The sequence below is a fragment of the Pogoniulus pusillus genome, chromosome 20, assembly GCF_015220805.1.
Source record: "Pogoniulus pusillus isolate bPogPus1 chromosome 20, bPogPus1.pri, whole genome shotgun sequence".
NCBI classification, from domain to species: domain Eukaryota; kingdom Metazoa; phylum Chordata; class Aves; order Piciformes; family Lybiidae; genus Pogoniulus; species Pogoniulus pusillus.
This window is the reverse complement of record NC_087283.1, coordinates 15,324,473-15,346,114: the sequence shown is the minus strand read 5'-3', so window position 1 is coordinate 15,346,114 and position 21,642 is coordinate 15,324,473. Positions and strand designations below refer to the sequence as shown.

At 42.5% G+C, this 21,642-nt stretch overlaps 1 protein-coding gene across 3 annotated transcripts in view; it reads left to right on the top strand.

The window, feature by feature from the left end:
- Positions 1-21,642, top strand: part of ZNF423 (zinc finger protein 423) — a 233,952-nt gene that overhangs the window by 21,454 nt on the left and 190,856 nt on the right. For all 3 annotated transcript variants that reach the window (XM_064160340.1, XM_064160339.1, XM_064160342.1), the window contains exon 2: positions 20,041-20,100. In XM_064160340.1, coding sequence (XP_064016410.1) covers positions 20,041-20,100 — 60 coding nt within the window. The remainder of the gene's footprint in view (positions 1-20,040; positions 20,101-21,642) is intronic.

The window sequence follows — 21,642 nt, the reverse complement described above, 5'->3', positions numbered from 1 at the left end:
GCCTGTTTCTAATTTCAGAAGGATTTTTTTTTTGTAAAGTAGTTTAAAACAAGAGGAAGCTGTCGCATCCTGAGTGACATCCTGTGTGCTACAGCAGCATTCTTGCTGCTCAGTGATCAGAATTTCAGCCAAGGGAATAAAATCCAATCTGCGTAAAAACGGATTTTGCTTTGTGAAAATCTTGTAGTATCACCCAAGCTTTTTTCTGGTGGTAAAATGCAAATCTAAAATCTATATCCAAGTGAACAAAAAGATTAATTAAATTAGTTGTCTGGAAGAAGTACAAAGGACACTGAGTTACTGGTTTGGGTTTAGTACATGTGGTTTAATATGCAAGATTACATTTTTAATATTTGAAATTATCATAGTGTTTCACAGTGCAGTTAATTATTTCTTAAATTGTATTTTGTTCAACATTGTTGATTTGGTATCCACTGCTGCCTGCCTGTTGCCATGCTTTCTGCTGTCCAGAATGCCCCCAGCTAGCTTGCAGGCAGTTCACTGACTGCCTGGGCTGCCCAGCATCGCCAAGCACCTTTGGGTGCTGCTGATTTTGATTTAGATTTATTTGGCTTGGTGGTATTCCTAGAGGGCTTGGACAAATGCCTGGTCTAGGCAGCTCTGCTGCTGCCTGTCCCAGGGTGGGGGAAGTTTGACAGGGAGCCATGGCATAAGACCTGAGTATCTCCTGAAGGATGGTAGGAAACTTTGTGCCCCTTCCACCCAATAGCAGGGTGACCTTTTTGACATCTGTCTGCTGTGCACAGCTTCCCTGGGTTGGGGGAGACTGCTGATACCTGAAGTGACTGGGAGTAGAGGTAAAAAAAGTTACTCTGTTCACCTGTGAGGTTGGTGCCTCTCGCAGGGTGGCTGGGCAGGTGGCAGTGGTGTCATGCAGTGCCTTCTATCTTTGTACACCACGAGGGGTGGGGAAGGGGCAGAAATCTGCCCAGTAGCCATGTTTGTTTATTCTTAGATAGTGTGAGTGGCCGGAGTGACAGAGAAGCAAATGGGAGTTTAGCATCTTGGCAAAGTGCTATGTGACCTACAAAGCATGCCTTCCCTGCCTGCCAGCCTCTTCCCCAGTGCCAGGAAGAGGTGTTGGGCCCAGGCTCTGGGCTTCATTGCTGCTAGCTCTGCAGTGAGGATCTCCTTGGCTAGAGGGGGCACACACACCCTGCAGCAGTCCCTATTGTCTCTGGACCTCAGTTGCCCACAGCACCATTGCTCACAGGACTCGGATGGGCTGAAGGCACAGGGAAAGACTTCTTTCCCTAGCACAAGTGGGCATGTGAAACCAAAGGTGTTGATTTAAACAATGGTGACAAAAAAGAGCAAATGTTAATAAACATAGCATTTTTCACCAGCTTCATAGATGAGCTTGATACTGCTGGTGCCTGATGTGCTGTCTTTGGCTGTGGCACTTGTGTATGACTATGGGCCTATGACTGTCCTTCAGCATCTCTGAGTGAACCCTGGCTGAGGCAAGAGAGGCACCATCCAAAATTAATTCAGCTCTGCTTTCAGCATCAGGGAGTGGTTTACTTCCACCTTTAGTATTTGGAAGTGAAACTTAATGAAGATAGATATGTTGACTCCTCTCCTTAGCTAATTTATCAGCTTTTAAAACTGAATGTGTCTGTTAAGGTGTGTATTTGTATTGCGTCTGGAATTCTGGCAGGAGAGTTAATTTTTCTGTTTTATACTTGACATTAAACTGCTGAATGCCTTAAACCACCTGGAGAATACAGCCAGTCTTTTAGAAATATGCTTAATAACACTGTTTATTGAGATAAAAAGAGCAATAAAAGAGGAGGATGCTGCCCTTTTGGGTACTAATACCCATGCTAATATGGATGTGGATCAGTGTGGGTTAGCCCACAATAACTGATGCTGTGCATTAGCTGGGCTAGTGGCATGTTAGATTTGTTACATGCTGAGGATGAAATAGCCAGGTTAGGAAGCAATGAGAAGGTAGGATGCTGAGCAGTCCTGCAATATGGTGGCCATCCTCACAGCGCCTGCCTCTCCCTTGCAGACAGTGTTTTATGGCTGCTACTGTCCCAGTACTGCAGCACTGGGCTCTTCCAGCAGTTTGATTTAAAGGTGATTTCTTTAAGGTTGCAAATGTGGAAATGCTGGTACTTATTTGTATGATGCTTATTCCTTCCTGTCTATGAAATTAAAAGTGTAAATGTTTAGCAAGGACTGGGTGGGAAGTCACTTGAAACAAGGTTGCGACTCTTGAAGGGCGGTATTTTTGGTTCTGAAGCCTTCAGTTGTCAAAACAGGGTGATGTAGAAAATTCCCTCTGCCCTAGGTGACCATCCTACCTTGCCATGGTGACACACAAACTCCAGGCGAAAAATGCCCGCTAGTGCCAGTTCCAGCCTCCTCCTGGCAGGACCCAGAGTATCCAGTGAGCATTGCTCTAGAAAAGCAGTCTGCATAGCCAGGGACTGACTTCATTGTTAAAAAGCATAAAACATGATTGCCAAATAAGAGTTAGCTTTCTGAATCAAAAAGGTTGCAGATATGTGAACAAACACCTGTATAGACATACAGATACTTAGGCTGTGTCTGAAGTATCAGACTGAAGATACATTTCTGCATGTGAATTGGGACTGGAACATCTCTCCTATGAAAAGGCTGCGAGACCTGGCTATGTTTAGTCCTGAGAAGAGAAGGCTGAGAGGGGATCTTATCAAAGTCCATAAATATCAGAGGGGCAGGTGTAAAGATGAAGGTGATGGTCTCTTTTGGTGATAGGACAAGGAACAGCAGGTGCAAGCCAGAACACAGGAGGTTCCACCTCAACAAAAACAGACATTTTATAGTGAGGGTGACAGAGCACTGGAACAGGCTGCCCGGGGAGATAGTGGAGTCTTCTTCTCTGGAGATTTTCAAAACCTACCTGGATGTGTTCTTGTGTGGCTTGCCCTGGTGATCCTGATTTGGTAGAGGGTTGGACTCTGTGATCTCTGGAGGTCCTTTCCAACCCCTAACATTCTGTGATTCTCTGATAATGTCCTAGAGCAAACCTTGAACATACCTCCAGGTACATCCTGTTTCTAAGTGCCTGATTGGAGAGAGCATGGAGCTGACGTGCATTAGAAAAATAATGCCCTTAGTGGTTAGCACAAGAAATATTCATGTTTGGGATAAAAATTTAGCCATGATGGCAGTCTTATTTCCAGGTACTTTGAAAATGGTCTCTGAGAGCTTAGACATCTAAAAGTGGTCCATGCCTTCTGTGCATACATTTTCACTGTAACTCTTGAGTATTTTTTTTCTCACCTTATGTCAGACACACAGACAGAAGCAGTGAGCTTTGTTGAAGAGTGGTAATGCCCCATAGGAACGGGTAGACGAAGGGGCGCTCTGAAAGATACGTCTTTCTTCTCAGGTTTGTGTGTTTGAATGTAGATTACCAAGACCTCTTCTCCAAAAGTTCAATTCTTCTCACTTATGGTTCTTCCTCCTCCTAGTGCACAGTGGGTAAGAGTGGCAGGGTGGTCAGAAGGTGTATTTAGCAGCTAGTGTTCTCTCTTCTTGTCAAATACACAAATGTTAGATTTAATTAAATGAGAATTACTTTTATTAGGAGCTAGCTAGGCCCTCAGAAACAGAAGGACTCAGGATTAAGTTCATGATAAAGTGTTAACAATGGAGAGATTATTGTATTTGAGCTGGATTTTTTTTGCATTAGAAATTAATCTCTTGTTAGACTGAGGTACTCTCTTAGCTTTACATTTTCTGCCATCCCCTGCTTGCTGAGATCTGCTGGGCAGGTCCTACTCCTGTGAAGGAGCTACACATCCCCGGGTGGCAGAAATTGTCAGTGTGCCTTGTGGGGTGGTGGCAGGTGGGGTCTCTTACCTGTAGTCTAGAGACCCTCTGCACCAGAGACCACCACAAGCAGGAGTCTGGCATCTAGCACCTGGAGAACAGGTGAAGTTCTGCAGTGGTTATGTGCTGCTTCCTCCTCAGCAGGCTGTTAGGAAAAGCTGCAATCAGCCTAAAGAGGCTGGGCAAGAAGAAGTCACTTCTTGGAGGCAGTGGGAGGGTCCAGGCTGGTAAACAACTTCAGCAGGATAAACACATCACTTTCTGTCAGTTTCTTCTCATTTGGGAGCAGATCTGTCTTTTCTTCCCTCAATTAACTGCAGAGAGACAAAAATCCGTGTTTTTTCTCTTTAAAGTTTCAGAAGAAAAATTAGGCTAATAGATTAGCCCTTATTTTCCCTGTCTGCCCTGTGGGATGCTTTCAGAAAAGTTTCATAATGTATGTATAAACTTCTTTCCGACTTGTTGATGAATGATTTAACTTTTCTAGCTCTTGGTTTTTATTAAATTTGAGGGGGTTTTCTCATTTCAGTCCATAAAAGTGCAAAAAAAATGCTTTGAAATCATGCCCTTTCTGGCAGATTTGAAATGAATTACATCAAGCCTCTATTAGGTTAAAAATACAATAGTCTGACTTACACATGTGAATTTCCCTCCATAGTTTAGGAAAACGGAGGAGGAGGCAATGGGATCAATTGTTGGAGGTTAATTCTGGATTGTATACTTAAAGTAAGATATTTTGTGATCATATGGATCTTCTGGCTTGATCAAAGCTGTACATTACACTCCTGTGAATGACAAGTTAGTGTTAATAGCTGAGGTAAAACATGATGTTTCTAGCTCCGTGTTTTTTTCCACAGTCAAGTGAAAAATCTCCTAATGTTTTATTATTACAAGAGCTGCATGACATTTTTTTTCTTCCTTGTTAAATTTCTGTGCTGTTTCCGCCCTCTCCCCCAGTGGCAATGTTGAATCTTGGTTTATAAGAGAAGGATCATTACGTATAATCAAGCAATTTAAACAAACGATCTCTTAGTTTGAGGAGCCATATACCATAATACAAACTTGCTGGAATGAAAAGCTGTTGTTCAAAACACATTGTGCTATAATTTTGAGTTATTAAAAGCTCTCTCATTTTGGTGTGGAAAATGGCCCTGGCTGCCAGAAGTTTGGTGTTTTCACTCATCACTAACCTGTAGGCTGTAACTTTGATGGCAGCACAACAGTAACAGAGACCAAGGAGTATTAATCTGTCTTGTTTCCAATTAAAGTTTAAATGATGTTAACTAGCTGTCTTTGGATATTGTGATATTGCAACCCCATACCCAGCTATGTCAGCACACTTGGGGAGCTAATGACACTTCAGAAGGTATTATTGCCTGCAAAGCCAGTTGTGGGCGGTTATTTTCAAGCGCAGCAGACACATGAAGCATGTGGAAGGTGATCCTTCACTGCAAAGGGTTTTTTTCAAAGGTATCACTTAAGCTACAGACTTGGCAATAGTGGTAGGCCGAATTCTTCTCATGTACCTGCTGTTTGAGGGGAAAAAGGCCAGCATTTGGCAGATAGTCTGTGGCAAACTTCAGCCATTCCTTCCTGAACTTGTCTGTGGGGCAGACTGTGGTGGGACATCCAAGGCATGGAGAAGGAAGGGTGAAGCTGTAAGAGGGGAGCTGAGAGTGAGCTGATTTATCTCCTGCTAGTGTTGGAGCCACTTTCCAAAATCTTCTCTCCCCTTCTGGTCTTTTCAGAGTGCAAGTTGCATTTCTGTGGGTACCCCTAAACATTCAGCCTATACTTCATTACCCTGGTGCCTCTTTTATGATCTTCTTTGTTCCAGTGATGAGTCTGGTTAGAAGAGAAAGATTCACTCCAAATTCCACTGACTCCAGTAGCCCTGAAACAGATTTTTAAAAGCAATCTCTGGATTCAGCTGCATGTCTGGAAGTGTGGTGTTTTAGGGGACCGACTTGTGGTTTTGAACAGCATCACAATCTATCATCTAGGCACAGATGTGAAAAAGAGAGGGTATTAACAGTGCATTATTTAAAATGCAAGTGCATAATTTTTTTTTAAATGAATATCTGTAGGTCATTATTTTAAGAGAGCAGGAGATATTTTTTTCTCTCCTCTTTCTCCAAGATTTAAGAAATTAGAGCAAATGCCAAATCTTTCAGGTGTTCTACACTCTGGAAAAGATGAATAAAAGTGTCTGGATGTAAGCATCATATCTACTGCAGTCCCTACTTCAACAGAAGTCAGTTACATACCTTGCTTTTGAAAGTTGCCAAAAAACCCCAAACAACTGACTTTTAAGTAGACCTTGTGATACAGTTTAATGTTAAATGCCTTGAGTTCTCAAGCCTAGTGTTTTGTATGTGGAGTTACTTGTAATCAGACATGGAGACGAATTACCAGTGCAAGCTGTCAGAAATATCAAGATACCCTGCCTAGGTGTAAGGCTATCTGTTGAAGTGAGAAGTGGATAAGTGCAATATTGCTTGTATTAGAAGTGAAATATTTCCAGTTTATCAGAAAAGATTTGGAAGAGTATGTCCCATTCCCCTGAGTTTAAGTCAAAGAGATTATTTTAGTAGTCTGTTAGCCGGAAACTTAGACTGTGAAGGATGCTCAGAGCTGTCCAGTCAGAGCCAGTGCAGTGATTAAAGCCATTGCAAAGAGCTCACCCACGAGGTCCAAGCACTAACCAGTGCATGAGGAAGTCTCTGGCATGACCAGTGATAGCTGAAACTGAAGGGCTGACATGGGAATAGCTGGGAGGTCAGGAGCAAGTTTGTCTCCCCAAGAACAGTAGAATTATGCCAATTATTGCATGTATTTGGAAGAAGTGTTTGTGTCTGCTACTTCACAGACAGATCACAATCTTTGTCTTAAAAAAGAATGATTTAACATTTTTAGGCAAATTGTTTGCATGATGGAGGAGAAAGGATGTCTGCACCTTTATTGATTGCAGGGTTGGCTTTCTGATCAATAGCAAGTTTTACATAGTCTTGAGTGATGCTCACTTTAACAGCCCATCCCTGAAACCAGTCAGCAGTAATACGAACTGGTGGTTTCCCAGAACGCTATAGTGTCTGTAATTCATACAGAAAGGATGTCCACTGTTGATTCCTCTCTACCTTCTTGCTACTTAGACTTTACTATTTCATTTATCAGTGTGGAGTTGTGTCTGTACTGATGCATGCGTGGCTAAGGCACACCTACAGTGTGAAGCATGGGTAGGTGTGAACCAAGCACAAATACAGCTTTTATTTACTGCAGGAATTATGTAACTCTATCAGGAAATCAAAAGAGCATCAGGGAAGTCTGAGGGAAAGGTATGAGTGTGGATAGGAAATATCCACATATATTGGTCTCTTCCAATCCTAATAATACTGTGATACTGTGATATATTCAGATGTCAAAAATTCATAGAGAAACTCTACTGTGCACACCTGTTGGCTATGGATGAAATTTGCCTGGGAAAAAGCATTAGTACAGCTAAGTGACCCTGTTTGCCTTCACTGCTAGGTACTTATCTGAGCATCTTTTTAGTGGTTAGATTGGAGGAAGGTTCTTTGTTTTGAAAGGCAGATACTTTGGCGCATCTTTCCTCTCTCAGGTTGGCTTTGAGGAAGAGCTTTGCAGATTACATGAAGTCATAATAGAAACCATTCAAACTCAGAGGACATGTTTTACACCTAGCCAAACTACCAGCACGGCTGCAGCTTGCTGGTTTATGGATAGCCTTGCTTTTACATGTGGTTCTGGTCTGGGAAGTTCATTCTGAATGTCATTTTGTTGTACCTATTATGGTATCTTTAATTTAAGGAAGCAGGGTTGTTTTCATTCTTCTTTCAAGTCAATTCATCTTTCCTTCATTTATTCATTTAGTCAACTTAAAGAAATACAACTAGCAGAAAGTAAACTTCTGTCAGTGTACTGGCTCAAGCCACGTGTGGAAATCTCAATGGCCATTTCCCAGGCTTAGCAGTGCCTGTAGGAGACAGGACTTTTGTTTTTGGCAGTCTTACTCCCAACATAAGACCAGACATCAAAATAAACAAATAAATATGAGCAGGGAACATTACTGAACACAAAGCCCTGACAACAGCACTTGTCATAGAGGAGCAAACACAATATAATTTGCCTCCAAGTAAAGATGGTTTGAACTAATGTTATTCCTTGTGGTCTCTACCCATAGAATAGGGCTTTTAACAGCTTTGGAAGCAGAAGCGGAAGGAACTGGGGGGTTATGAAGGGGAATGAGGGTCAGAGTTGCTCTCCTGAGCACTGCATTTACTCTTAAGTTGGGCCTTTCCATATCACAGCTGCACACTTGGTTGGTTTATTCTTTCCTAGATACTTGTAAAAATTAAGCACTAATGAGACTATCCTGATGTGCTCACCTGATACCACACCTGCAGTCCTGTACAGCAGCCAGAGGAGTGCATTTCCCCCATAGCTGCCACAGAAGCACACAAATGTGCATGTACAAGTGTGTGTGCATTTACGCAAGTGTGCAGGCATTGGGCATTTGCAGAAGGGAAACACTGTTCAGCAAAAATGGCTGAAAGCCTTCACAGTTTCCTGGGAAAATCTATGGACTCCTAGAGGAGAGGTTTGCTCAGGCTTTGGTTTAGTTTTGCTTTGGTTGCAGCCTGCCTGAATATTCACTCTTGGTGGAGAACAAGATAAGTACGTGTCCCTTCAGCATTTTATGAAACAAAGTAATGCAGATATCTATAAGTGAGACATGACATGAAGCATACAGATAGTAAGTTTGGAATAGTTCTGGGAGTTAAGAATTTACATGTCTTTATTAATTATTAGATGTTATTAGTGAGTGACTAAGGAACTGGGAAGCTCTAAGCGTTCTTTTGAAGTAGTGTACCCAAATTAGGCTAAATAAATAAATAACTCTAAAAATGTCGGGAAATGTCTGCTCTAATGAATTTTCTAAATACACAAATCACACTTATTAAATCAGTGGATCTTTTAACTGTAAAAATATTATTACTGTTACACTAGGGAAATCCATTCAGAATTATAAAATATTTGGAAACTCTTCCTGTGTTTCATTTCAGTGGAAAGGTTCTAAGTGTAATAGGGATTAAAAGAACCCCAAAGCAGGCTTTGTGATAAAGTTTTAAAAGCCAGCTTTCCCTTTCTTTATATGTGTGCCAATTTTCAGTGAGAACTGTGTTCCCCTTTAGTTGTGTTTGAAATAAACTACATGTGTAACAAGATGTTGAAATTTATTTATGGTATGTTAGTGCTAAGGACAGGTTGTTAAGGGGTCATTAAAAAATAGTAGCTTGCATTTTATAGTGGCCAAGTTGTTTTCTTCTGCAAATGAAATTTGATGCTACAAAGAGAAACATGTGATATATACAACTTTCTCTCCCTCATTGTACTTTTTTCCATCCTAATGCAGCTGACAAAACCTATCTTTCTAGTAGGAAAATTATCAGCTCAAGAATTTTCCTTGACTTGTACAATAAAACTCGGCAGCGGAAAAGTAGGGGACATCTACACTTGGGGAGTGTGTAGCATCTGCTCTCGTAGGTGACCAAAGAAACTCTTAAGGTGAAGGGAGCAGGATGAGGTGCTTGATTCTCCATGTATTAGCTTTACATCTTTTTTGTTTACTTTTTTATCTATGTTTCACATTACAGTATTTATTTTATACCATTTATGCATTCCTTAATCTAAATATTTAGGCTTGTGTGGAAATAAGATGGACTTTCTATTGGTATTTAAGAGGCAGTACAGAAGAGCATATTGTTTTATTATTAAAATACAATTTATGAACCAGAAATGATCATAGATGCAAATTTATACTTTGTACATATTTTTTTCTTAATAAGAATATGTATATTTTCATCTGGGGAGAAAGCAGCATTAAAATGAGCGAGCCTGGGGAGTATTGCCACACGCACAGCCACACAGCCACACACACATACGCCTGCATGCACAAAAGAGCCAGAGTGAGCTGGGTGCTCAAGAAACAAACTCCCACGAATGGCCCTTGAGCACCAGCACTGGCTCAGGAAAGCTGAAGCCCTCCTTTTGGTTGGCGAGGGCCTGATCCCCCGACATGGCATCAGGGTGGGCACGGACAGCCTGGCGTACACACGCTTCTGGAGATCTGGATCTTTCTGATTGGGACCAGCATGCCAAGGAAAGGAGGAAATAATTCCACTCACCACAGAGGTTTTTCCAAACTCCGGTTAAAATGGTTGGTCAGGAAATTGTCCTCTCTTTTCCTTTTCCTGTGCTGCCTATGCTGCAAATATAGCTCACCAGTGAAAAAACATCCAAGTTTAAAGGATTAGCAGTAAAAATAAGTGCATTTTCTTTAGGCTGAGGTGTAAAAATCCACTGAAAGATAGGTTTTTTTTCAGATGTGATTAATAGCCGTTGGTGCTGAACAGAGTATTTGTGGAGGGGAGCATTCAGCTAAACATGCTCCTGCTAGAGCTCACTGCAGCAGGGATGAGCAGGCTTCAGGCATAATGTAGTAAAAACTACTTTGAAGAATTACGAGGTAAGAGGCAAATGTGTAAGAGTAAACTTGTTCTATGCTTTACCATTTCATCAGTGTCCCTCAAGGTAAATGCTGCTGTTTAGGTAATTTTCTGTTTTTTTTTAAATCACATTTGCAAGTGTGAATTTTTTATCTGCATTAAAATCTAACTGGAATACAAGTAAAAAAATGTGGGGTCTCCCTGCCATCTGGGACAGCTCAGGACAGAGGCTGACAATAATACCATGCCCAATTCATGTGAAACGGGAGACAGTGAATCTGCATCTGTTGGGTCTGGGTAAAATCCGTAGTGGGAAAATTGCTGTGGAGTGGGACTTGATTTATGATGATAAAGAGAAGAGCTGGGATGTCTTGTGTCCTGATGGCAACTCGTTGCTGAAGGAAAGGAAAAGGCTACTTACTGCCTAAGGCCAGAGGGTGTGGAGTGATGTGGCACTTGGTCTGACTAGCAGATTAGACAGTGAATGGAGTTTTGTTGTTAGAGCTAAGCTTGGTCGGATGATTTTGACTAAGCAGAGCACAGTAGCAATGGGGATCAAGCTGCAGCCTGAGGTAGGATGTACTCAGTCTGCTAGTGCATGTAAATCTCTTTGTGCTTTGTCAGAGGAAGAGGTAGTGCGAGGAGTTAAAGCCCTGCTACCCATATGCAGATCCTAGTTGTCTTCTTGTTGTTCTTTCCTGATTTGGTTCCTGTTCCCATATAAAAGTTTATGTAAATTAATTTCAGAGCATTCCCCTTTCTTTGTGTCATTAGTCTGTGTTAGATGGTAACCTTTCAGCATCCTCATTAGCTGCCTCAAGACAGAGCCAGCACATGTAAATGATTTTATTAGGTGTCCTGCTCATAGTAAAAGAGCTTTATAGCCCTTGTGTAAAAATAATGCTCTTTCCTGTCTGTCTGTCTGGTTTGTGGGAGTTTGGGGTTTTTGTTTTGTTTTCTGGAGAAGGAAATCACACAGTAAGTCTGACATGGTAAGACTGCATCCTCTGTTCAAAGCCCAGTATTGGAACGTCACCGTGCTTTGGCTTCATTCTGAAACTTGACTTTGTTGTATCCATTTCCATAAGACAGGTCTTTCTGGCATCTCTCTGGCCTGCTCCATCCCTCTAGCTGAACCTTGCCTCTGCTATGTGCACCTTGTCTCTGCCAACTGCAGCTCTCACGTCTGCTGTCTTCTAATGCAGAACCCTGTGTCCCATGTGCTTGGAAATGCTGTCTTAGGTGATATCTGAGATTTGCATACCTCCACTCACCAGCTATCTGTGCTCCAAAGTGCACAGGGTAGTAGCACAGCCTTCACTAGTACAATTTCTACACCCAAAGTCTGGAGGAATTTGTAAGAAATTGCACATAATTTGAGTAGCAGCTTGGTGTTTGATCTTGCTGACCCACTTCTGGTCTGCCACTTTTCATGGGTGTCTCACATCATCTTTGGCTTTTGGGTAACTTCAGCCTGCTTTTCACATTTTAACAGAGCATGGGATTGCTTCATAACTTGAAAACCAACTAATGGAATTAAAGCTCTGGCCATGACATATAGGTGTGCTAATTCCCCATTTCTCTGCTTCTCTTGTTTCTTGTTTGTTAGGATTTCAACATATACATGTTTCTGTCATGCAGCAGTGTTCCAGATGGAACAAGAATATTTAAACTCCTGAAGTGAAACACAGGACTTTATAAGCAATGTGGGGAGTGCCAGATTTGCCTTTTTTTTCTGTTTCACTTGAGCTTTAAAGCGCCTGTTTACTTGTAGTAGATCTATTTTTGCAAGAAGGTGCAGACACTATGGTGACAGTTGCCTTAGAAATGCATATAATAATGCAAGGAGGAGCAATCTGCTGGCAGCCAGTGCTTGTTATCCTATCCCTGTCTGCAGGAGCTGACCACCCTGAACGTCGTGTTCTTGTGCATCTCCGCTTCCTTCTTCACCTTTCTGCTCTTTGCTGCCAGCCTGTGCTTTCACCCCACTGGAGCTGAGGTGGTGTGGGCTGGGACTCAGTCTGGATGGGGCAGGTGAGGGTAGGGACCCTGCATGGTCCCATCGGTTTCCAGAGGAGCTTGTCACAGGTGGTGGATGTGGGTACCCAGCACATCAGTGGGAGCACTGTGCCAGGCACAAATAGGCAATTGGTGGGATGAGTCCCTTGGGCTGGGTTGGGTGTGCCCTGCCAGTCTTTTTGGCCAGGCAAACTCCAGGCAGGAAAAGTATTCCCAAAATCCAGTCACCTGCCAGTATTTTTGAGGTGGAAGCAACAATTGTGAAGAATGCACATTGAAAGATTTTTTTTTTGGTTGAGCATGGAGAGGCACCAAGACAGGTGCCCTGTGCTGGGATGCAGGAAGATTGGCACAGCATGGCACAGCATAGCACAGCCAGCCAAGGGGACTGTATTTCTTTGTGGTAGAATAGCAGCTATGGTGCTTTCTGATGAAACCCAAGGGACCAAAAACTGAGTGTTCCCAATGTCAGCTGCTGCTGGGACAATTTTGCACCAGGATGGTGCAGGGGGCAGAGCAGGAGTCTCCTCAGTCAGGTGCCTCTTCAGGGCAACCTCTAAATTCCTGATTGTTTCACAGATTAATTACCAAACATTGCAATTAAAAAGGAAAAATAAGAACCCACACCCTGCCCTTTGGGGATTAACCTTCAATGACAAGCTCTAAGAACCAGCAGTAAAAGTATTGATCCCAAATCTATAAAGTGTGGAAATGGGTTGTCTGCAGGTCCACTTTTAAGAACTATAAGCTTAATATAGTGCATGTATAAGATGTTGGTCTTGAGAGCTACCTGAAACATTGGCTGCATTTTATTACGCCGTGCACTCATATTTATTTGCATAATAGATTTTGATGGGAAATATCTGTCTCTAGTGAAGTCTGTGAATTAGAAACACAGGAAAACTAAATATGAGCACTGGGAATAAATGTGCTCTGGCTTATGAGTCAGGTGTGTGGTCCATGGGAAGGGCTGTGATTAACCATTATGTATGTCCTATGGTGTTTCTTGTCTTGCAGAGATGAGCTTTTTATTTACAACCATCCCTTTCTCTAGTTGCATTTACATTAAGTTTTGCTGCAGCCTTTGAAGAGCTAGGCCTGTTAGCTGTGCACGGATTTACTGTGCAAGTTTAAGCTAATGGATACTTATCAGGCAGGCTGTATTTGGTGATCGTCCATCATTTGCTCATTAAGCAGTGTATCTAAGTGATTCTCATTTCCTCCCTGCCACGTCTGGAAAAGAGGAAACTAGACACATTACGATGGAATATTAATGTCCTGGAGGATTTAGCCACCCATAATTAGATCTCCTTTGCATAAACCTGCTAGTGCTACCTTATTTTGTTGTTTGTCTTGTTTCCCTTAATCACCTTTCTATCTTTTTTCTCAGTTTTCCTTTGCGATCTTGTCCCATTTATCTCATCCTTCTTTTCTTTTCCCCTCCTCCCCCATTCTTTTTTTTCCCTTTTCTCTGACCTAGAGAACACAGCAGTCTGGGTTTCCCCACTCCTCCCCCCTTCACACAAAAAGGCTGACTTTGCCAGCAAAACCTGCAGTCTGTGCCAAGCCCTGTTACTGACTTTGGAGAAAAGCAACCAGAGAACTTGCGCAAATTCAGGCTCTGAACTAGCTAAATAAGCCATGTCCATAAACTCTCTTGTCATATTCCCCAGCCTACCGGCCCATGAAAGGACTAATATGTATGGTCCTATTTAAGGTGGAGAACCACCTCCTGGCCAAGGGCCACTCGTGGCTGAACTGGCTGTGCAGTGAGAGCAGGGAGGTGGCTCTGGAGCTGTAAGCAATTGTGCTGAGAACCAGGCACGGTTCCCATGGGGGATGCCAGGGTTAGAGCATGGGTGAGGAATATGCCGTCACCTCTCTGTGGATGCCATGCAGTCCCAGTGCTCCTGCTCACCAACCACCGGGGAAAAAGCAGCAGAGTATTGCTAAAGCCAAATGGAAATGGTCATGCAAACAAGTGAAGTATTTAGTAAATATGGGGACACCTGGCAGGAATCCTCTTGCAAAGTTGATTTTTCTGAAGGGAGTAAATGAGCTGAAATGGCTGAAGTTAAATACACCTGTCTGCTTCCACTGGGTACCTATCTGCCCCCCCAAATGTTGGTGTGGAGGGGTCATGGGGGTGTCCCTTTCCTTTTAGCTGCTGTGTACAGTAAATGCATTGGGATACACTCAGAGGCATGTATTCTCAGTGCATTGGCAAAGCCCCACAAAACTTACTGTTCCTGCTGGATGTGAAGGTTTCCCTCTGCACACTGGCAGGAGGAAGCCCCAGGCTGCTGACAAAGAGGGGCAGCCTGGTTCCTCTTGGGCAGCGTGCCCTGGCTTATGGTTGGCCCTACACCCTGTAGAGCAACTGCAGCTCTGCCCCAGCAGCACTTTATTTTAAAAACAAACATGGATTTTTTTTCCATACCACTGCCTTCCTTCGCTGCTCCTCTGCTGGTTTGCGTGTTTTGTAGGCTTCTGTCTCACCGATACTGTGAAGCACAGAATGTAACAGAAAATCTAAGCAAGAGAGAGGGAAAGCCTTATGCCCAGCTGGGAGGTGGCCTGAACAGAAGGGGCTAGCTGTCTTCTGCTTAGACTAGCCATTTCCAACTCCCCCCGCCCCATTCCACTGCCCGTTTTGACAGCAGCTCCCAGTGTCATGCAGGACTGAACTTCCCTGGGCAGTAGGCTGAGTGAGAGCAGAGGTATTTTCTCTTGTCAGTTTGAGGAGGAAGCCTGTCCACACCTCTCCAAAAGACAGACTCTATATGTGTGTGTAAAATAGGAGGCTATTTAAAGTGTAAAGGTTATTAACACCCTTTGTGCTCCTGTCATGCTAAGCAGCTGGAAACTAGCTAATTTACAATCTTCAGTCCACAAAGTTGTGAGCATCCTCAGGTCTCTTTAGCTTGGTGGAAATGGAAGCTGCTCTGCATTTTGCAGGATTAGGAGCACTGTATCAAACCCCAGGCTGCGAGTGCTGTGGGATGTTGAGTCACGGTGGATGAATGGTGCTCAAACGGGGCTATTCTGTGTCCTATGCTGATTCAGGAGCATGTAATTTCATGTGATGGCAGGGATGGAGTAAAGGCTGGGTAGGGCAGCACGGAGAGATGTGTGTCTAAAGGGCAACAAGGAAGCCTGAAGATTACAGAAGATCACAGAGCTCTTGCTTGCAAGTACCTACAGCTAGGACAGGGAAAATATGTGATTATTGTGTGACTGGCTTACAATGTGGCTTGGTGCTAGAGTATTTCTCTAGAGGGAAAGCTGTGAATCTTGACACATACATTACAGCTAATACACAGGCATTGCTGACATTTCTCCAGGTTTATCTGAGAGCATTCTGTCACCAACAAAATCTCACAAAATCCTCTGAAATAAAAAGTGCCAACAGCATTTTCTGCGCCCAAACTATTCTGTATCCAAACTATTCTGTACATAGTGTTTTCAAAGGTCGCTTGCAGGTGAAGGAGTGGCTCCTGTCCTGAATGCAGCTCTTGACAACAGCCCTGATTCAGGAAGCTTCTCCCACATCAGCTGGGGGACTTGCTTATAAAGGAACATGTTTCTCAGCAGTTTCTCAAACTGTCATAGTTCCTGACATTTTAGTTAGCATGCTGTGGAGTTTTTATGTTATGGAAAGTGTTAAACTGGTCCTTGTGGTGCTTGAAGCCTGTGTAATGGGATAAGGGAGCATACACATGCTGTCTGAATTACTGAGGGGCTGTTGCTCTCTTGTAAAGCTTGATTGCATCTAGAAATCAACATTTAGTTCAGAAGAGTCTTACTTTGATAAGGTTAACTTCTTTCCTGGGAGTGATAAAGTGTTAAATAAGCACTGTGACTGTGAATGGAGTTCAGGTAATGGTAGCCCCATAAATAGATGTTCTCATTCTTAGGGGAATGGATGCTGAATCCTTTCAGAAGTTTCTCTGAGCACAAAGAGCTGAAATCTTTGAGCCTGCAGCACTTGTGACTTAGCAATTAAACAAGCATCCTTGGAGAACATCTGAGATGAGCAGGCAAAATGCAAATATTTGGGGTGTGTGAGTGCTGTACAGTGATGTTACCATTGCATGCAGTTCCTTCTCCCATTGGCCTTGTCTTTGTTCTGGCTCTTGCATTCAGGTCCTACAGTCAGTTGGAGCAGAACAGAGGTCTTTTCCAGGCATGACATCAGTGAAGCCTTCTATGCTGGGGCAGAACAGGCAGTGGAAGCAAACCTGCGTCCTGTTGCTAGTGATGTCCTATTTGCACCAGGCCATGGGTGGACAGTGCACAAAGTTAGCAGTCTTTTGAGTTCACTAACAACACTTTCTACACTGCCAGCCCAAGACTCTTTTCAGTTCAACCCACACTTCCTGAAGGTTTTCCATTTCATGGATGCCCCCAGATTTCACTAAAGGCATGACTGTTGCAGCAGGCTTGCTCTTGGGCAAATTTCCTATAACTGTTTCATAATGATCACCCTGAAGCTGAAAGAGCATCTCCATTTTGTATTTTTGGTATTTTATCTCTGTGTGCCAGCAAATACTATGGACCATTACAAAAGAGAAGGGAAAAAATAGTTAATGTTTTAAAAATAGAGTTGTAGCGCTGTGAGTAGTGATAGCAGGGCTTAGGACTTGACTTTGAAAGTGTTCTTGCCTACATATTTTTTTTCCTAATCAACTGTGTAGTGAATTTGGCACTTGGTTCTGTGTGGTGCATCTTGACTGCCATTTTGTCAATGGCACGTGGACCAGAGCAGGACTGAACTTCAATCTTCTTGCTGTATCATCTCTGTATTATTGAAGAGGTAAAAATGTGCTTTCCCAAAGCAAGTAAAGTTAATGATTGTTCAGATGGAGAGATAGAGGCAAGGATAAGAATATAATTACATAGGAACTTCTGTGGTTCCAACTGTGCTACTCAATAAAACCATCTAATGCTGATCCTGAGTGCCTGGCCTTGCCCTGTGGTCATGTCCTGCCTGCAGTCTCCACCAGCACTGCAGCAAGCAGTATGGGGTCCTGGCTCCCCCTGGCAGTGTCCCTGCCTTGTGCTCTCTGTTGGAGTGAACATCTGATGTGCTGTCCTGCTGCCCAAGAGAAACGTTGGTCCAATACAGCAATACCTCTGGGAGTAGGCTCAGCTGTTACTTTTTCTTATGGTTGAGCCTATGAAAGATGGTGTTTGCTTTAAAAAGAAAAGGAAGAATAGTGGTGTGAGCAGAAGCTGCAGGGAGATGTGTCTGTGTCTAAGCTCAAGAGGTTCCATCCCACTTGCCCCCCTCCTTACATGGAGGTACAGCACTGTCAGCTATGTGGTGGGTCTGTGCAAATAGAGAGGGAGAACCTGAAACCATGCCTGTAATAATACAAAGTGAATTTAAATGCTGCCATCTTCACATATATATCCTCTGTCCCCTTTTCAGTCATTAGGGAGCAAAGCAAATTAATGCCAACAGAGGCTGGCTCAAACCTTTGCCCTCATTTAAGGGATTCCAAAAAACATGGTTTTGTTACGTGCTGGAGCCAGCTGCCCTACAGCAGCTCAAGGACTAGAGCAGTCTCCGGTGTTTAACCAACATGAAAGGCAGTGTGTTGCTAAAATTGCTGATGACCAGTGCTGATCCTATATACTTCTGCTTGGCTAGAACTGAATTTGTTGCCTTTATGTATTTTTAGCAGACTGATTTTTAGTTTTTTTCACCTCTCTTTCCAAGATAAATTATAAAGACATAAAACCTCCTCAGCATAAAAGCAGCAATACAGAAGAGTGTCCAGGCAAGACAACCAAAAAACAATCAATAATGAAATAAACCAAAAACATTCCATGTGTCCATTTTGAGTAAGGTACAACTTAGCTTATTTAGTTTGGGAGCAGAAACCTCCCAAATGTAAGTGCACTTTCTTGTTAAAACAAGAGGTAGGTTTGTGTAAGAGTGAAATTGTATTTAGGGTGACTGTGTCCAGAGTTTGTCTATTAAAAGATCAGTCAAGAAGGGAACAAGATGGTGGTTGACAGAACAGTAGATGGTAGATGAGCCCCTAAGAGAGAGCAGGCATGAGCTAAGCCTGCTCTGCTGCTGTCACGGAACAGCACTGATAACGGCTTCACTAGCTTGTAGCTTTGTATCCTGTTCTTCTCTGTCATTCTGGAATTTAATATTACATGATGTGGCCTTTATGCTAACACAGACTTTTTGGATAAAAATAGACCCATGTCTCAAGTACAGTTTTTTTTTTTGAAAGAAGTGGCCAAATTCTGTGTCCCCCCCATCAGTAAACTTGCAGATTAACAGCACCAGAGCTGTGCCCCTCTGTGGAGTATGCATCTTTTGATGGTCTGAATTTAAAATCAAAATTGGTCAAGGTACTGCCTATATAAAATCTCTTCTCTGTTCCTAATGCCACATGATTTCACCACTGACATCAACCAGATAAATAAGCTTATATGGTCCCAGAATTCCCTACTAAATTGGAAAAAAAAAAAAAAAAAAGACGAGGAAAGCATAAGCCAAAGAACTGTGTGATGAAAATGAACATACTCAGCAGAAGGAATCAATGGAACAGGTTCCAGGGCCTGGGCTTACTGGTCCCATCTGGTCAATAGGAGCTGTGCTTGTGGCCTTGCAATATGGTTTGTATTTCAGTTGCAGAATTATGCAGAATTTGTATCTGAATCAAATACAATTTAGATAAAAGATTTAGAGGTCATTCAGTGCACAGAGTAAACACTTTTCATCAGGAAACAGGCCTGTGATTTAAATTTGTTCACTCTTGTATTGACGGAGTAGGCAGGTGAAGATCATCAGCTCCTACAATTAAAAAGAATTTCTGCAGTTAACCACTTTCAAATGCCTGGTCTGACATCAGTAAAACTGCCACTGATTCCAGTACCAGCAGGATCAGGCTCTTCTTTGCCCTGCTTGTTGTCAGTTGATCTCTTAGTTATTGCATAGAATGTAAGAATCAAATGACATTTTACAATTCTTAACAGGCAGAAGGTCATGGAGAAGTCATTTGCAAGCACTAAGCACCTGGCTCTGACAGCTTTCACATCAGCAAGCCTTAAATGCGGTTATTTATGTCTACCATATTACAGAACATGGTTACACATTGTAATGGCATTTTTTAATTCTGCATTCTGAAAAAAGATCTCACTCTGTTCTGAATGTGCCTGATACAGTAGGATGTTAAGCTTACAAAAGTCTGGTGATTTCCCCTTCACTGGATAGTTCTTTATTGTGATCTGTTACAGCATGCATTTCAAGAACGACCTCTATGTTACAGTTGCAGGTTTGGCAGATTGTTTTGAATGTACAAAATTTCAAATATGAATACCTGGCAGCTGGTGATACTTAAACCTCTGTTAGAATTTTATATGAAGTGACTGTTACCTGTTCAGGAGTAAACTGCAAACACAAATCCCATCTTTAGGTTGAAACATAGGCGAAATCTCTTTACTAGATTTCTACCTTATGAATTATTTTATAGAAATCAGTACATTATTTTTTTCAGAAATTTTATTCTAATGCAGAATTTTATTCTAATGCCCTGTCTCATAGTGGATCTAGTTTTCTAGGCTTTGCTTTGCAGTGGGTTCATTTTATTAATCACAGGTTGGTTTTGTTCTTTTTCAGTTGAAGAGGGGGAATCTTCAGATTTTGCTTTGACCTGGGACTCATCGGTGACTCAATCAGGTAAATATTTTAGGTTCTTCTGATTGCAAAAACTGCCAGAAAGCTGCCAGGCTTTTTACAGGAACTGTATTTTGTATGTCACATTCCTGTCTCAAATCCAAGACTACCCACTGCAACACAATTTTTATATCAGTTCCATATGGTCAATAAAATCTATTACATACAGAGACTAATATACTCTTATCCTCCGGAGAGCCATTCTTTCTTCTTGTGGGCATACTGAAACGGGTTGTGATTTCTCCAGTATAACCACTTTGAAGTTCTCTGCAATGGGCACTGTTGCACGTTCATTCCAATCTAATTACATAAAAGCTGCTTTAATAGGAATTTTAAACCTTGGTCTCAACTGGAATGTGTGTATTTTTCCTCTCGGAGGAAATTGGAAAGTACTGTCAGGGCTGGAGAATAAAAGTGGTACAATGCCATGGTAGAAAGCTTTAACATTTGAACCAGTTTTCGGTCTGCTTGATAGCAATAACATGTGTCTGGGGCTTATTCATTTGTGTTACATTGATAATTTGATTAAAAAGAGGCTCAAGAAACTGAACAAGATAAAGCAGGTTTGTCTGTAGCTGTGTAATATGTATGGATAACACGAATGTGAGGATGTCAGGTTAGATTGTGTTTACAGTAACTAACCACATCTCAGTCATTGTTTGTGCCCTGTGCAAAGATGCTTTACTGTCTATTATGTCTTTAAGATTTATGAAATTCTCAGAATATTTTTGCCTTTGAAGCCAATGAGTCTATTTCTGTGCTGTCTTCGTCCGGGACTGTGCAATGGCATTCTCTCAGAAACTCAGCAGCAATGTAAAAACATCTCAGAAACTGAACAGTAATATGAAAATTAACAATGGTGCTGCATTCCTGGTTAGCATGGGGCATATAAGGGTCCTGGGGAAACTGGCTCACAGGAGACTTTTCTTTCTGAAGTCAGCATCTAGCTGTTCATGAAGGCACAAACTGCCTTTGTGTGGCACTTTGTGGCATTTCACTTTGTACCAACTGCACTCTGGGTTGTGCTGGGTGCCTCTTCTCTGGGCGCCACGGCTGTTTTGAAGGGTTTGTGTTTTCACTAGTCTTTGATAGCAGATATTGCTGCTGCTGCTGCTGCAAACCCCCAGCTGCGATGTCGAAGGCCCCTTTGTGCCTGGAGCTAACGGCGCATGAAAAGAGCTCTCGCTGGCTCTCTTGCTTGACCTTCGTCTCAAACAGCAGCGGAGTGGAGTTACCGGTGTTATCTACCACGAGTCTTGAATTGTATTAAATTTAACACAGGCTGAGGTTCAAAACAGCAGCAACGAGAGCAAGAATAATTTCTGTGCAGAGTGGGAGTTAATTTGGGATTTCTGGATTGGTGGCTATGCTGTAAGTAAAAGACAGCCTGTGAAAGGCTTTCCCCAAATTAGCCGAGTCTCCTCTATTTTTCTTTATTTACTCCCATAATTACAGCTCTCGTTCAAGACATCGGATGTGGGAGAAAATGTATTGTATGTGTGATTTACAGCAGCTTAAGGGAAATGTGTGCCAATTGGGGGATTT